At 42.4% G+C, this 18,037-nt stretch overlaps 1 protein-coding gene across 14 annotated transcripts in view; it reads left to right on the forward strand.

Moving 5' to 3' along the window:
• Positions 1–18,037, forward strand: part of ATP2B2 (ATPase plasma membrane Ca2+ transporting 2) — a 192,472-nt gene that overhangs the window by 127,914 nt on the left and 46,521 nt on the right. For all 14 annotated transcript variants that reach the window (XR_011362613.1, XM_069966472.1, XM_069966479.1 and 11 more), the window contains 3 exons: positions 14,991–15,188; positions 16,095–16,352; positions 16,438–16,563. Coding sequence is in view for 13 of the 14 variants with exons in the window: in XM_069966472.1 (XP_069822573.1) it covers positions 14,991–15,188; positions 16,095–16,352; positions 16,438–16,563 (582 nt within the window). In the remaining variant the exon portion in view is untranslated. The remainder of the gene's footprint in view (positions 1–14,990; positions 15,189–16,094; positions 16,353–16,437; positions 16,564–18,037) is intronic.

Consider the following 18,037-nt stretch of genomic DNA (forward strand, 5'->3'; position numbering starts at 1 on the left):
GTCAGTGCACAAAGTGGATGAGCGGCTTCGGCTGGGGAGAGTTCTGAAGTGGGTGTACATATAATATACTGTTCATATTGCATGTCCCCTGTTTCAACCTATAGGCTCATGGCCCCTCTCCAGTTCTGTTGCTTATGTGGTTAGTTTGGAGTTGCCGCCCCATGACTCTTGCAGCTGCCTTGGGAAGTGTCAGACAGGCCCCATGTGATGAAATATATTTTGTCAACTCATTGCAGGGTGAGGGCTCAGGGTGGCAGAGCAGCAGTGCCCTTGGCAAGGGAAACAAAAGGCGACATTACCCTGCCATATCTCTGTCAGGACAATTACATGGGATCTTGGAAGATTGGAGGTTTTGATCACATGATGACACAAATATCTGATAGAGAGTAAAAACTAGATGTTCAGTACTGTGCAGAGTGTCAGAAATACTGTGGTGTAATAGGGTTTATAAAGTATGAAGCATGTTCACAGAATGATAAGGACATATGAAGAATAAAGTGTATGAGGTGCGTGAAGTAAGATAACAGAACAGTAGGTGTGAGCATTAAGAGTGGTGTCTGACCTCTATACATATCGACAGCATGTTCTATATAAATTAATAAAGCTGAATTGGACTGGAAGAGTACTAGAAATACAGTTTTATTGGAAAGGGAATATGAATCATATCAAGTGTGATAAGGACATATGAAGAATAAAGGGTTTGTGAGGTGTGATAAGACTGTATAAGAGTGTGGTAAGTAGAGGAGTATATGATGTACTATATGAAGAGTGTACAGAGACCCTCCCTCCACCTTTACTAGACAGTATACTGTCTGGTTAGCCAATAAAGGTAACATTTTTATCATTCCTCATACACTGTTAGGCTATGTTCACACTACGTAAAATAACGGCCGTTGTCCGCGCCGCAAAACTACGGCCGTTGTTTTGAGGTTCCCTATAATGACTGCAATGCAATGTAACTACGGCCGTTGAATTCACACTACGTATCAGATAACGGCCGTTGTTTATACGGCCCCGTAAAAATGAACATGTCAATTATTTCCAGCCGGAAATACTGCAACAACGGCCGTGGATTTCAATGCAGCCGCAAACGTAAAACTTATATCTGCCGAATTAAACTTGATTTTGATGTAAAAAAATTTCTGAGTGGTTTCTAGAGCTGGGCGCTTTATTTAAAAGTAAATGACCTGTTTCATCCCGTTTAATCCCAAAATTTTCATGACTAGCCCGTACGATAGTAATTCTACGGCTGTTGTTTTGGCCTCAAAATAACGGGCGTTGAAAATAACGGCCGTTATTTTACGCATTGTGAACATAGCCTTATGGTACTTCTATTTGTTGGAACCACAAGGAAACTTAAATACAATAAACCAGCAATACTCCCCCCACCCATATTCTGGATATGATACATGTCAGAAAATACAATACATCACCTTGCAGAGTGTCTATACTGACCCCTGTCCATTGATAAAAGCACCAAGACTGGGTCATGAGCATCAGAAGTGGACCATGGTGTAGTGGCAGCCATTGGCGTCTTCTAATGAATCCCATTTTTTTTCACATCATATACAGTAGATGGCCGGACGTGTCTGCATCACCTGATAGGAAGAGGACAACCTGGTGTAGAAAATGTGGTGCTCTAGATAATATTGTCCTGGGAAACCTTGAGTCCTAGCATACATGTGGTAGATATTAGTCTAATGATGTATGTCTAGCGTGTCTGTCAGGAAAGATCCTGGTGTAGATGCCAAGTGTATACATATAGCTTTATTTGCTTCTGCTAGGCCAATATTCCACAAAAAAGCATACTGAATTAAAATGCTTTACAGTTAAAATGAATAACAAGTATGCATGTTGAATAGAAGGTTATGGTGTCTCCATAGCACAGGTACAGGTTTTTTAGATTTAGAAGAATTATATCGCAGTGGAGCTCTCTAGCAGCCATATGAAAAAAAAGAGTGTGCTTTTATGCGATGTGCCAGGAAAGCGTGCACCAACCCGCTAGCTCAGTGAGGTCAGCGGCGATCTGCTGCTGCTTCTATTACATGGAGCTACGGGCAGCAGACTGATTGTGATCTTTCAGCATGTGCTATTACGCTGAACAATAATTGGCCTGAGCGGTCGGTAATTGGCCAAGTTAGGCCAATAAAATTGTTCAGTGTAATGGGGCCTTCACCCAGTTGGTATTCCTGCTCTATGCTTAACCCTTTTTACTCCTATCCACTGATACCTCATGATTGACAGCTTATTAGATTATACATTGTGCCCACACTCCCTGATAAGGAGCGGCAGGCACTGGCATCACAAATGATATTATGATGGTATGGTCTTTTTATGTTAGTGGCACCCCACATAGACATGTCTGATGCCCTCTGTGCCAGGGTGTGCCCTGATATTAATGAGGGTGGTGCTGGGCTTGGGCCGCTGCTAGATATTTTTCAAGTTGGTTAAGTTTCTGGTGGTGACGGATGAATTATGGATGTCCCTGCCCGTCAGACCAGAGAGGCTGCTAACAGATCTGTGCTTTTCCTGCCCTCTGAAAGGAGATGCCCAGGAACAGGATGCTTCTAATAACTGCGCCATTGTGCCCGGCGGTGATAGTGGAAACCTTTACATGAGGCCATCAATAAGAGATGCAGGAGAGTCTGGAGGGACAGCCACGCCAGAATATTTATTATTTATCTCTGGTATCTCTAGCAGCCATGTATTCCAAAAGAAAGTACAAGGATTGTAAATCATTCTCATCATTCCAAAAAACAGAACTGTATTATTGGGATTGTAAACCCACAGATGTATCATCCTTCAAATCATCATCATCAATCATAGTCATCATCATCTTTGTCACGGTCATCATCAGATGTTACCATTGATCACTGTTATTGCTATCAGTCAGCATCCTTCTTACCTATCATTATTATAGTCATAACCATCAGCCCCTGTTTATTTCATGTATGCCTGATCTGTCTGCCACCGGCACCACCCCTGGGCCAGCTATAGCCATAGCCATCCATAGATGAAATGGATCAGTGACCCTGTCCAGCAACATTCATTCCAGGTCTGATACCACTGCAGCTTGATGAGAACGAGTTTCCTGACTTCATCTGCTGTGCTCTGTAAAATGGAAACGGTTATGAACAGACTTTGCCATTTTCCAGGACACATTAAAAGTAACATGGTCGTCACAATATTCTCCTAACTGCTTAGAGGTTTCTTCACCCATGTCGTCGTAAATGACAAGATCTTTTATTCATGCAGTCTTTCATCTTTTGGGTGAACAAGCACCAGTCGTCTTGTATGTAGTCAACTGACTCTCATTAACAAGCAATAATCTACCTGTGTTTCCTTGCTTGCTATAAAATGTACCAGTTTGAAATGATTCCTGTTGAGCTGACATCTAGTGGTGAATAGGAAAACTGTAAGATGTCTTACACAATCATAAGCAAAATCTTAAATGGATATTCCCTTCACCTAATCTTTTGTTAGGTGATAGTAAATGCAAAAGAAAACAATATCCCAAATACTTTGCATTAGCAAAATTGCTTTCTTTTTAAGTTTGGCCCTTTGGAGTCCCTGTAGTATTGATAGGGGCTGCAATGCACTCAGGGGGTCAGGACCTCGGAAGCATTAAAGTGTTGTTATAACTTCAAAATCTAAATCAACAGTAGATGTGATATAAAGTAAGTTTCCAATTTACATTCATTATTTTTTTTTTTTGTTATTGTATTTTATAACAAAGCTACTTATCTGAAATCCAGGTCCAGTCTCCTGAAGGCAGCTTTTTAGTCTTGTGCTGGTTGAAAAAGAGACTAAACACATGAAGTCTGATCAGTACAGAGAGTCACGGCTCAATGTGTCCATCAATCACATGACTGTGAGCGTGCAGGTGATCGGGGAAACACTGGACTTCCTGTGTTTAGTCTCTTTGGGGGGAAAAAAGGCTAAATACAGGAAATTCCTTGTTTTTCATGATAACTAAAAAACAATGAATGTAACTTGCAAACTTGCCTTTTTCACATCTACGGTTGATTTAGATTTTGAATGTTATAACGACAGTGACACTTTAAGACAAGTATACTTTTACCTCCTCCCCCACTGAGCTTACACACGTGTACAGGGTTTGAATTGACCCTGGAGACGTGTAAGCTCTGAGAGAGACATATCGATTCCAAGCTGATTCATCTCAGCACCTCTGCATCCCATCTTCACCCCCTGATGATGGAAAAACCCCTTTGAAGGTCTCCATAAACATACACTATATGGACAAAAGTATTTGGAAACCTACACAATACACCTACAGGAGTGTGGAAAGAACACCAGGAGCTGATTGTTGCAGCAGTGAATAGCTCATTCTATCACATATGTTAGGCTGTGTTCACACATTTACAGTTTTGCTGTGTTTCTTGATTTACATAATTAGAGCCTTATTGTGGTCTCTCCAGTTTTGTCTAAATTGACTGACTGGACTTCGTCTGGACATCATCTGTGATGAAGCCTGGTAATGTTGCTCACATGGCAAAGCCTGATATGTGCTAATGCCTAGTGGCAATGTTATCATGTAACTCTATGGCTGTACTGAGCATTTGGAGGCTTGCCACCAATAAAGTATGACAAGAATTGACATTTGCTTTTATGGTATGTTGACATGTTTAGCACTTTTGAGTGCTATTGTCAATATATATTTGGACATGTATGTTACTGTGTCAGAGGAAGTGGTCTGTCCTGGGTCAGCTGGCTTCCTGACCCCTATCAGGTGCCTCTTGGCAGCTAATTGACTCCTCCCCACATGTCTCTCCCAGCTATATCTGTATTCTGCTGCTTCTATCTCTGTGGGATCAGGATATATAGTAGTTTTTCACGTCACTTGAGGCTGTTTCAAGTCCACGTTTCTTTGTTTTTTGTTTCCTGTGGTAGGGTCCCATGTAATAGGAGCCTACCCCACTGACTGGGTAAATGTGTCTACCTCACAAGACCAAATCTGTGGAGAAATGTACGCCAAGTGATAAGCAGTCAGGGCAGTAAATACCTGTTAACATCCCCTCCTCCCTTATCCTTCCATCCTCTGAAGTGGGCATTAAAAAAAAAAAAAAAAAAACACATCCAACAACAAACCAAATCTGTTGTTTTTTCTCTTTTTCCATTAGTTCTACATTTACATTCCATACTTCTACCTTTGGTCGGTGTGGGGAAATCCAATTTTTGTTTAACACACAAGAGACAACTATTAGGTCATATGCCAGTAAGGGGATATCAGGTTATATCTTCCATTCTCCCAGACCTTCCACAGCAAAGGCAGGCCCGCAACATAAATGAAGCTGAGAAACAGTATCAATCACCATCCATCCATCCATACATACATACATACATACATACTCACATCAGAATGTCTGTTTGCAGGTCGGCTAGCAGGGGGAAGTCGTAAGGCACCCAATTTGTTAGCTAGTCAGTTTGGCAGTACCATTCTGTTCATCAGAAAGGATAAACTATATCTCTGATCTCATGCGGTTGGTAATGGGACTCTATAAATGATTTCCAACTAGTAAAAAAACAATTGGTTCCTCTATTATTTTAAATGCCTGTGCAATAATTTTACATTTTCCTGCATTCCCAAAATATTTGTGCCATATCTTTTTCTACCTCTCCACATCTGGGACATCCTAAATTTTCCACTTTTTAAATTTTTTACATATATTTTGGGGTATAATATAGTCTTGTCTATTTTATCTAAATTCAATTGATTAATTTGATAATTTAGGTTAATGTAGACTTAATTCATATTTCCATAAATTCATTCCTATCAACCTTTCTCTATGATTTAAAATTCTACTTCCCGTTTCTTACACCTCCTGATATCAACTTTTTCTTGGGACGTATTCCACAACATAGAATAGATGACTGACAGTTCTCTTTTTTTGGGTAGCTCTTTGCCTTACTACCTTATTAACTTGGGTAATGGGGTCATCTTTAGTATTTCAGTATTTTTAATACTCATTCATGCATATTTGAATGCTTCATATTTAAGCCAATAGCTCTCTGATATCCCATACTCCTTCTTCAACCTCTGTCAGGTCTTAATGCGGCCTTGATGGGAGCGTAGACCACCCCCCACTATCAAATTGTTCCATCTCTACAACCTCTATCATATTTTCCAGCTGTCCCTCCACATTTTTCAGAGAAGCTTCGTGAAAAACAATTTTATCCCCTCTAATGACTATTTGTAGCTAGGCTGCCAAAAAGAATAACTTCACATCTGGGAATGACAATCTCCCTTTACCTTTTCCTAAACAGAAATATATTCCGGTTTTATTGTAACCCTTTATCGCCCCCATATCATAGATTGCCTTTAATATAGAATCATCTATCTAAATTGGGGTCGCAGTTAACAGATATATTTAAAAAAAAAAAAACTCTCCTGGTATTCTCAGCTGTGATTTACAGGCAATTCCCGTTTTTTACATTGACAGATGTACATAAACTTCCCTCTAAATTTGTCCGTATGTCCTTGATCACATCTTTTGAAGTGTCCATAAAATCAATGTTATCATTCCATGTATTATGGTGAATGATTTCAGGTTGTTCCCAAAAGCTCTCATTTGCAATTGTTTATCCTTAATCGAAGAAAAAAAAAAAAAATCGCTTCATCTAATAGGACCCTAACTTCCTCTCTAATGCCTGTCTGGGACCTCTAGATTCATGTATTAAACTTACCAGAAGCAGAGTCCGAGGGGTGCAAGAGGTAGTTATGGGACATAAACCACAGCTGCCTAAATATATGGTGGTTATACACCTTCAGTAGCTGTCAGCTGAATGTTCATTTGGCTAACAGCTATCTCTCCCAGTCTCCTCATAGACATGAAAGTTCAGCTTGGCTAAACATTCATGTTCTCTAAATGGATAGAGGATGGATAAGCCACTGTCAGATAGCACTGGCAGCAGCTTATCTCTTTTGGGATGAAAGGGTTAAGCAGTCAAAATCCATGCCCTTGATCTCACTAGCCCCTGACATCATCTGGGATACACATTAAACAGTCAGCCAATTCTGTGAAGTTAGCAGGTTCAGTCGACTTTTGATTAAAGTTTAAGGGGACCTTTAGTCTGAAACATGTTCAGAACATACCTTCACATAGTGCAGAAGCTTGTCTGGCTTGTGTGGTGGATGGTTTAGATGCACAGAAATAGCTGGCCTAGCTCCAGCAAGGGTTTCTAGAAGCTGGAAATACGTTGGATTTCCCCCTGTGCACAGCAGTATTTTTAAACAGTTTTGAATAAAAATGAACTGGTTTTTATCACACTTCATCTAGAAATCTGGTGCTGGAGCTACAAGCTTTCTTGGTTGCAGGCCAAAACATGTTAGCCTGTCGTACTTTCTGTGATAGAATTTTCATCATTTTATAAAAAAACAAGTGCTGGATTTGCTTGCTGTCTATACCTGGGTCTGATACAGAGTTTTCCCCCTATACTGTCCTGGATGTGGGAGCATGGTTGGATTGGTCGCAGTAAGCTGCAAAAGACTATATTATTATAGTCTTATGGTGCAACTGCAGCCCTTATATACTGCAAAAAATTAATGTTAAATAGGGGTAATGCTGCTGGATGGTCTGTTCTGATAAATGAAGCATTACAGTTACATGTAAAATACAGACAAAAATCCGATCTTGTCAATATGTCTTTCACTGTCTCTCTCCTACTGTCCAAAATAGCAATATTAATACAGAGAATAGAAAAGAGGTGTATAAAAGGTGTAATGGGTTTGACCCTTCCCATTTAAAAAAAAAAAGAAAAGAAAAGAGGTGTATACCCAAGAGTCAGTCATGTTTTGCCTCCCTCTGAGTAGGCAGTCATCTCCCCCCCCCCTTTTTCCCCTCTCAGGAGGTAGCCATATTTTCCTTTCTCTTTCCTCTCAGAAGGCGGCTATCTTTTCCCTTCTCTCCCCTATTAAGAGGTGGCCATGTTTTCCCCTCTCTTTCTTTCCTCTCTGGAGGCGGCCATCTTGTCTTCTTCCTTTATTCCCTCTAAGGAGGCGGCCATCTTCACTATGATGAAGGAATAGTATAAACCCAAAATGAGTGCATACTAAACCACAACTTAGTCATAACAGGGGGAGGTAGAAAACACATTGAGCTTTTTTCTGACAATGCTAAACCGTAATCTATGCGACTACCTTCTTGTTTCATCTGTTTTTCTTGGGTTACACATTATTTTTTGTGTAGTTTTTTTAATTTGGATAAAATAAAAGTTTTACTTTAGTATTCACTCTTTTTGGTCTATAAATTATTACATGCGAAGGGGCCAACAGTAGGTGCTGAGCAGCTAGGTGCTGCTAAAATGGGAATGTCCTTTCTGAGGGGCCTGACATATGAAAGGTGTGGCTAAGTGTACTTATTGTAATCCAGCCTTAAACTCCATATTTTTTTGCCCACAGTCTTGAATTTACCAGAACTTTACATATTTTTGGCAAACATTTGTCTTGGACACTGTTCACAAATACAGGTGTGGACTTTTGTTTTTTTGTTTGACTGTTATGAGATTAATTCATCAGGATTTCCTGACAGTAAAAACTGACACGGGGGTGTGAAGGGACCTAACAGAAGACATTAACCGCTTTACAACAGAGCTTGAAATGACCTTAAAGGAGAACTCTGATGAAAATTTTTATTAAAGTATTGTATTGCCCACCAAAAGGTATACAAATTACCAATATACACTTGTTATGGGAAATGCTTATAAAGCGCTTTTTTCCTGCACTTACTACTGCATCAAGGATTCACTTCCTGGATAACATGGTGATGTCACGACCCGACTCCCAGAGCTGTGCGGGCTGTGGCTGCTGGAGAGGATGATGGCAGGGGGACACTGAGGGACACAGGGCACTGGAGGGACACTGAGCATCCCTCTGCCATCATCCTTTCCAGCAGCCACAGCCCGCACAGCTCTGGGAGTCGAGTCGTGACAGCACCATTTTATCCAGGAAGTGAACCACAACCCTGGAACACATCTAAACTCATTTTCTTTGATGGTGCTCTAGGTGTGCCGAACGTCTGTCAAGGAAATCTAAAACTGCAGCAGACTTTCTTCAGTTTGTGCTAAGAAGCTACTACTCTGCAAAGCAAATCTACTTCACCACTCTAATCTCATCTCTATCCCATAACCCATAACACCTCTGGGATCTTTCTCTCAACCTTCAAACATTCAGTCATCATGCCACTTCAGAAAAAAACCTTCTCTAGACTGTAATTGATGCACCTCAAGAGTGCTGTCATATTGACTATATGTTCCTAATCAGGGACATCCGCTTTAAGTATTGCCCATGGATAGAATGGCACTGATGCGGGGAAGCCGGTGCTGCAGTCCTTTTTTTTGAACTGCAGCCCAGTTTCTGTGTACATCGCTGTTCTGTTCGTGGGCCGGGGCTGAAGCCCTGGAAGCACCCGTGAATAGAACGGTGTCGTACACGGAAACCGGGCCATCAAGTACAATTGCTGGTATGGGGAAGCCTGTGCCACGGTCCTTTTTTAGAACTGTGGCACCAGCCTCCCCGCACCAGCGCCGTTCTATCCATGGGCGATACTTAAAGCGAGTGTACCTGTTGTTCCATTGGCTTTAAAGGGGTGCTCCAGCATGGGGGCACTCTTTGGGGGGGACCGGGGAGGAGGTGGCTGAAATAAAAGACGTCCACTCACCTCCCCGGTCCCAGCGGTGGGTCACTCATCGCGGCGCTCCGGTACCCGGTTCCCGGCCGCTTCCTGGTGTCTGATGCCGCCCGAGACGCTACGTCTCTGGGACGCTCAGCCACTCAGTGAAGGAGGCGGGATCCGTGTGGACTTCAAACAGATCCCGCCTCCTTTACTGAGCGGCCGGGAACCAGGGGCCGGAGCGCCGCGATGAGTGACCCGCCGCTGGAACCGGGGAGGTAAGTGGACATCTTTTATTGCAGCCACCTCCTCCCCGCTCCCCCAAAAAGTGCCCCCACACTGGATAACCCCTTTAAGTCGCTCTTATAAACAGTGGTAATGGTGCGTTTACACAGACAGATTTATCTGACAGATCTTTGAAGCCAAAACCAGGAACAGACTATTAATAGGGATCAGGTCATAAGGGAAAGATGGGGATCTATGCTCTTCAAATCCATTCCTGGCTTTGGCTTCCAAAATCTGTCAGACAAATCTTTCTGTGTAAACGCACCCTAAGAGAATGTGGTTGCTGCAAACATTTAACCATTGCAGCTGGCAACTCCAGGTGTTGGCTGCAATGATCAATTATGCACAGCAGCTGTAGGCTCTTCCCACTGATTTTTTTTCTATACAAAGGCAATGCCAATCCATAAAAATATGCAACACTTTATTATTCTCAATAAAATATCATAGGCTTTATATATTATGACACAAAAAGAAGTTAAAAAATAACCTTGCACACAGGAAGGTGGTATCACACTGCATGTAAGAGCAGCCTTTTTTTACTCGGTCGCTGTGACACAATATAAGACATTCATATTGTTTGCTTATCTGGGGACACAGACACTATATGGACAAAAGTATTGGGTCTTAAAGGCATTGTCCGGAGAGCAGACGACTGCTTAAGCCTTCTGCTCCCTGGCCCTCATTCCTGTAAATCCAAGTCTCAGAAGTAAAGGCGATATTACATGGAGGATATAGAGAAGGAAGCAAGTGCCGACCTGTCAGGTCAATGCTCACTTCCTCCTCCTTCCCCACTCACTGCCTGTGCTATTACACACACAGACAGCGAGCGGAAGGAGTCAAAGGGAGCTGCAGGAGGGGCAGAGAGGCCATTCACAGGTCTCTCTGCCTGTCAATCATCCCTGCAGAATGCGCTGACAGACCATGACTAGAGAGCCATGACTAGTCATGGGCAGCTCCCTGCCCAGATGACTAGTTGTCGCCCCTTTCCCGGTCCCACTGGAATAAAACTTTTTCCTCCATGTAAAGCTAACGCTGCAGATATAGCCAGTAGCCTCTGGGAGCTGCACAGTAGATCTATGCTGTGCAGGTAGGAACGATATTAGCACAATCCGTTTTGGTTCTTTAAATGCTTCAGCATACTAAGACATCTTGGACAATTGTATGCATCCAACTTTGTGAGAATAGTTTAGGTTCGGGCCTTTTTTGCTCAAGCATGACTGTGCCCCAGTGCACAAAGTTATTCTGCGTTTACACGGAACGATTATCGTTCGAATTTGAACGATAACGATCTAATTCGAACGATAATCGTACGTGTAAACGCAGCGAATGATCAAACGACATGCGAGAAATCATTCATTTTAATCTTACATCATGTTCTTAAAGGAGACCTGTCACCTCTCGTGCCGGGGTGACAGGCTCCCGACCCCGTTACAGCCCTCGATACTCACCTGATCCCGCCAGGTCCCGCTTCCTGATCCGGTCGGGTCATGGAGATATGAGCGCCCGAAGCCCGGCGCGCGCGCGCTCATAGAAGAGTCCGACGCTCATAGAGAATGAATGGGGAGTCCGATGCTCCGTCACTCTCTATGGGCATTGGACTCTCCTGTGAGCGCGTGCGCCGGGCTTCGGGCGCTCATATCTCCGTGACCCGACGGGATCAGGAAGCGGGACCCGGCGGGATCAGGTGAGTATAGGGGGCTGTAATGGGGGGTCGGGAGCCTGTCACCCCGGCACGGGGGGTGACAGGTCCTCTTTAAATCGTTGTTTGTCTTTCTCAAAACATTCGCAGATCGTTTCGTGTAAACAGTTGTTCCCTGATTTAACCTATGTGCGAGATAGGCTTAAGTGATCGCAAAACGCTTTTTCCGTATAATATATCTAAGCGCTGTTCGTTATAAAAAAAATCGTTACTTCGAAATCGTTAATCGTACGATCGGGCGAATTATCGCTCCGTGTAAACGCAGCATTAGGAAGGTCCATAAAGACGTGTTTGGGTGACTTTTAGAAAAACCAGAAAGGGGATTGTGTGTCTGGCCCTCTCATCTAACCTCAGTTTCCTTAACTGGATTAATGGGCAAATATTCCCACAGGCACCTCTAAAATGTTGCCCCAGGAGAGTGGAAGCTACTATAACTGCAAAGGGATATTCTAACAACTCCTGTAGGTGTAGTGTGTAGGTGTCCCAGTGCTTTTCACATATAGTTTATTAGGAGAGTACTGTTTATATGTACAGATTGTATGTATGAGGTGTGGTTCCTTTATCAGCAGTAGTACCAATAGGACCAAGATTAAACTGTCACTGTTGTTGTAACTTTCAAAATCTAAATCAATAGATGATGTGATAGAAAGCAAGTTTGAACTTTATTTTTATTTTTTTTAGTTATCATGCTTTAAAAGTAAGCTATACTTACTAGTATGCAGGTCCAGTCTGTTGGATGCAGCTTTTTGGTCTTGTGCTGGTTGAAAAAAAAGAGACCAAATGCAGAAAGTCCTGACCAATACAGAGTAATGGTTCAATGTGTCCATCAATTAAAAGGGGTTATCCAGCGCTACAAAAACATGGCCACTTTCCCCCTACTGTTGTCTCCAGTTTGGGTGGGGTTTTGAAACTCAGTTCCATTGAAGTAAATGGAGCTTAATTGCAAATCACACCTGAACTGGAGACAACAGTAGGGGGAAAGTGGCCATGTTTTTGTAGCGCTGGATAACCCCTTAAATGATTTAATGCTTTCTCTGTGAGCGCACGGATAACTGGAAAACACAGGACTTCCTGTGCACAAGACTAAAAAGCTGCCGTCAGGAAACTGGACCTAGATACATGCAAGTACAGCTTTGTGTTAAAGCATGAAAAAAAAAAACAATTCGGTAAGCTGCAAACTTGCTTTATATCACATCCCATGTTGATTGAGATTTTGAAAGTTATAATGACAGGTACACTTTAATCTTTACACAGGTCTGCTATGAGATGAAGGAAAGATGATGAATTCCATGCTGTCTTAGGGTAAAATATAGATGGAGAAGAGTCCCAGAACACAGTCTTGAGGGACGCCAACAGAAAGAGGGAGAGGCAACGAAGTCATTTCTGAGTCTCAGAAAGATACCTACCAATCACAGCCCATTCTGAGAAATGAAAGCTGATCTGTGATTGGATGCTATTTGTCAGACAAAAATGTCAGATAATAAATTTGTGGACAGATTAATAAATTTGCGTCTAAATGTCTGGTTTGTGAGCTATTAGTAGATACAGGAGAAGACTAAGTCATTGATGCCAAGAGATGAGACAGTCTGTAACAGGAGGAAGAGGTTTACTGTGTAAAAGACATGGGGACAGGTCTAAGTCGAGGAGCTAAAGACAATGTTGTGAGGCTGTGAACAGATCATTAGTAACTTCAGTTATGGCGGTGTCAGAAGTATAGTGAGGTCTTGGGCCCGGTAGCTGGTGGAAAAGCAAGCTGGATAAAAAATGGGAGGGCAGTTCTAGGTGGACATGTTGTTCAAGAAGATTTGAGGCAAACAGGAGTAGTGAGATGGGGCCATAGTTGGAAAAAAGTGTCATAATATAGAAATGCATGTAAATTGTATTTTCATACAGTGACCCATAAGTGTCCCTCTTTGGCCTCCCAAAAAGTACAAGCAGTTGTAAATATAGTAGTACTTGTAGTCTTATAGATTGTAAGTAGGGATGGTCCGAACATCCCGAGGTTCGGGTTCGTACTAACCTGGACTCTCGGCAATGATTCCCGCTGTCTTCTACCTCCGTGGAGAGGGTGGATAAAGCGGGAGGACCGCCTGGAAAACTGGGATACAGCCTATGGCTGTGGCTGTATCCCGGTTTTCCAGGCGGTCCTCCCACTGTATCCACCCTCTCCACGGAGTTTTAAGATAGCGGGAATCATTGCAGAGAGTCCGGGTTCGTACCATCCCTAATTGTAAGCCTCACGGGCAGGGTCCTCTTCCCCCATGTACCAGCCTGTCATTTGCCTTCATGTAATGCGTTGATCTTGTATTGTTCCTGCTTGTTACCGCTATCTATTGTATAGCGCTCTGGAATTAAGGGCGCTTTATAAATAAATAAATAATAATAATAAACAGAAGCAGCAGTAGTACATAGTGAGTCCCCACTAACTCACAGAGGCACAGTACAAGATTGCTGATCCACAGACAAAAAATAGGAGTAAAGGGAGAGATTTATCAAACATGGTGTAAAGTAAAACTGGCTCAGTTGCCCCTAGCAACCAATCAGATTCCACCTTTCATTTTCCAAAGAGTCTGTGAGGAAGGAAAGGTGGAATCTGATTGGTTGCTAGGGGCGACTGAGCCAGTTTCACTTTACGCCATGTTTGATAAATCTCCCCCTATGTGTGTGTCAGATGATAGACACACATACAAAAAACAGAGGTGCACTATAGTGTAGTATCTTCAGTGGATCAAGAGACAAGTGTCCTTCATCAAATTAAAACTAACCTGGTTAGTAGCACAACTCTATGAAGCATTTGTATTGAGCGGAAGTACAGCAGCCCGGCTTGTGATCTCGCAATTGTCATCTGTCACAATGCGATTGCCTAGAATTTCAACGCTGATCTGGCGTCTTTATCAAGCTCATAAAGCTTGATAGACGCAGAATCGGCGGTGAAACGCATCGCTCTTTTCTACTGTACATTTTATCGGAGTGTGCAATAAAGTAGTGCTTTTACTAGCAACAAGAGTCCATATTCCTGCGCCATGGCTAAAAGGATGTTCCAATTGGTGGATGTAAGTTGGTGTGTGTCAGATGTAGCCTCCATTACATCTCCAAAGAGGTTCCTAAATCCTGCCCTAAAGCTAAACAGACTTGCTCCTTTCTACTCCTTACACAAATATAAAAAAGCATAGTTGTATATGTTGTTGTTTTTTTGGTATATGTAGATGGTATGTGTATTGTATCATGTTGTATGGTACGTCTATTAAGTGTTTTCATTGTGTACATTGTAGAACAATGAGGTTAGCTTCATGTAGTCACCCTTAATCAGATTTGTTTTCATTTGCTCTTTAGGGGGAACTCTACTATTAAAGATCCCTCTCTCACTCTCTTTTCAGGTTTGCCAGGCACACTAGCAGATCTAGAGAAAAGGCGGCAAGTATTTGGTAAAAACTTTATACCTCCAAAGAAGCCAAAAACTTTCTTGCAGCTGGTATGGGAAGCTCTGCAGGACGTCACGCTGATCATCCTGGAAATTGCAGCCATTATATCTCTAGGGCTGTCATTCTATCAACCGCCTGGAGGAGAAAATGAAGGTGGGTGAAGTACACAGCAGAATGGAATAAACTATATCACACAACTCATGGGTGCTCCATAACATTGGAATCATGTAACCAATACCTTAAAAAACAGTATATTCAGATGGGAAACAGTCTACTCTCTACTCTGTATTTATGATATTACATGTGTGCAATATATTTGTAGTATTAATTGGTGGGACTGTGTTTACTACAGGTGTGATATATATGGAAGCATCTTTTTTACATGTCACAATATGGCTATGTTCACACTTGTATAAACAATGTCCGTTTTCTGTGAACAGCTGTTGTTTAACGCCACCTGTGGCCATTCATGGAGAATAGCCGTTATTTATACAGCGTGTAATCATAGCCCATATAAGGGGAGCAACTGTGATAGTATTAGAGGATTGACTGTGTTAAATGTAGAAGGTTGCAAACAGTTTTTATTATATGTTTGATAATAAATCAGGAAAGGCATTTGAAAGTAGGCAGATTGAAAAATCCACTCCTGAGCAGTGGAAATCTACTGTAGGGTAGAATATTAAGACAAAAGATCCCAGGACAGTCTTCATCTAGAGGAAGACAAAATACCCTATGAAGTAGAAGCCAATTTTCTTCATTTCAGGGAAAGAAATTTCTTCTTGATCAGGAAAAACCACCTAGATCAACAACCATCTATCCAGAATTCAGTGACTTTACCCTGTAATATCATTACACTCCAGAAATTCACCCTGGCCCCTTTTGAATTCTTTTATTGAATTTACCATTACCACTTCCTCTGGTAGAGATTTCCACAGTCTCACAGCGCTTACAGTAAAGAATATTGTTCTGTGCAGGTGTAACAATTTTTTTTTCTTCTAGGCGTAGAGGATGTAGGTTATTTAGATATAAGTGATCAGCTTCGTATTGTGTTTTTTGCAGGTTGTGGTGGAGCTGCTGGTGGGGCAGAAGATGAAGGTGAATCGGAAGCAGGTTGGATTGAAGGAGCTGCCATTCTTCTTTCAGTTGTCTGTGTTGTGCTTGTCACTGCCTTCAATGACTGGAGCAAAGAGAAGCAATTTCGGGGTCTTCAGAGCCGTATTGAGCAGGAGCAAAAATTTACAGTGGTTCGGGGCAGTCAGGTCATTCAGATCCCTGTGGCTGAACTTGTTGTTGGGGACATTGCACAAGTAAAATATGGTACGTGTCATGAGTGCAGCTGATTCATTGAGCTGACGGGAAGGGTAACCATCCAGCCTCCTTTACTTGTTTCCTCTTTTCCCAGGGGACCTGCTGCCGGCAGATGGCCTCTTTATTCAGGGAAATGATCTGAAAATTGATGAAAGTTCTCTAACTGGGGAGTCAGATCAGGTCCGAAAGTCTGTGGACAAAGATCCGATGCTGCTGTCAGGTAATATATAATAGAGAGGTGACAGTGCTCATCCATATAGAGGGAGGAGGTGGAATGGGCTTATTCGCCCTATATATGGCGACCATGACTAATGTTACCACACAGATAAATCAAGGGGCAGTTTACAAATAAAACCTCAGAGCTATAAAGGCATGACAAAAGACCAAAATAATAGATACCCCTGCCTCCCTCTTTCCTCATTGAGGGTAATACCAGAGTTATGGATGCCATCCCTTCTCTCCTCACTGGAGGTAAGATCAGAGCTATAAATTCCATCACCTCTCCCTGAGTGAGGGCAAGACCAGGGCTTTAGGTGCTGCCCCCTATCTCCTCACTGAAGCATAAGAACAGGGCTATAGATGCTGCCCCCCTCTCCTCACTGAAGGGTTAGAGCAGGGGTATAGATGCTGCCCCCTATCCTCACTAAAGGGTTAGAGCAGGGCTATAGATGTTTTTTTCCTTTTTTTCCCCACTGACCGTAATATAGATATAGAACACTGAATGTATTACCACGATAACAGATGCCTTCATTTCAGGGTATTGCAATTCGATAATGGTGGTGTTGTATTATGACAGATTACAATGTGTCACTATTTACCAAAATACAGAAGTAGTGTGAGGAAAATCAACTACTGTTTATATGCAGACAATAATCAGAAATTTTATGGACGCACATAAGATCAAGTCAGCTGACAAGCAGGCGTTTGCTGGCTCATTGGCTGATCTCTGGCACTTTTACACGGACTGATTATTGGCTGATTGAGTGTTCCTAGGCGCTTGTTAGAAATAACCAGCCCATGTAAAAGGTTCTTAAGCTAAAAAATTCTTGATTACCAACAAATCAACCGTAGACGGGTATAATTAATTATTAAATTGGTATCCTGCAGACAGGCGACTATAAAGGGCATTACTTAAAGGAAAAGTCCAGCATTTTTTTTCTTTAATCCGGCAGGGTCAGGGGAGAACATCATAAGGAACAACTACTTACCTCTCCCCCTGTCCGCAAATCGCCAAGCCAGAAGATCCAGGACCCCAGCTGATGCACAGCCCGCTCAGCCAATCAGTGACTGGAGCAGCGTCCTGACGCATTCACCGACTGGCTGAGCAGCCTGTCAATCAGCCGAGTTATGATGTCGGCTGAAAAGATCCCTAAGGCTGGCGGGGTCCTGGAGGGGTGATCTTGCACTGTAGTGGTGGTTAGTATGTTCCCCTCTGCCCCCGCCTTTTCTCAAAAATAATTGCAGCCCCAGACTTCTCCTTTAACAAAGAAAACCCCTTTCCATTTAATGCTGTCAGCAATGGCACCACATGGAAAAGAAATGTCATAAGGCATGGAAAAAAAAATAATTTCTTTACACAAGGTGAAGGCTACAAGATCAGCAAAGCTTTATCAGTCAGAATATGGTGGCAAAAGTAAAACAAACATTTTACATAAATGGAACTGCAACCATCTTACAGAGACTTCCAGGTCATC

Source organism: Dendropsophus ebraccatus, chromosome 4 (genome assembly GCF_027789765.1).
Source record: "Dendropsophus ebraccatus isolate aDenEbr1 chromosome 4, aDenEbr1.pat, whole genome shotgun sequence".
NCBI lineage: Eukaryota > Metazoa > Chordata > Amphibia > Anura > Hylidae > Dendropsophus > Dendropsophus ebraccatus.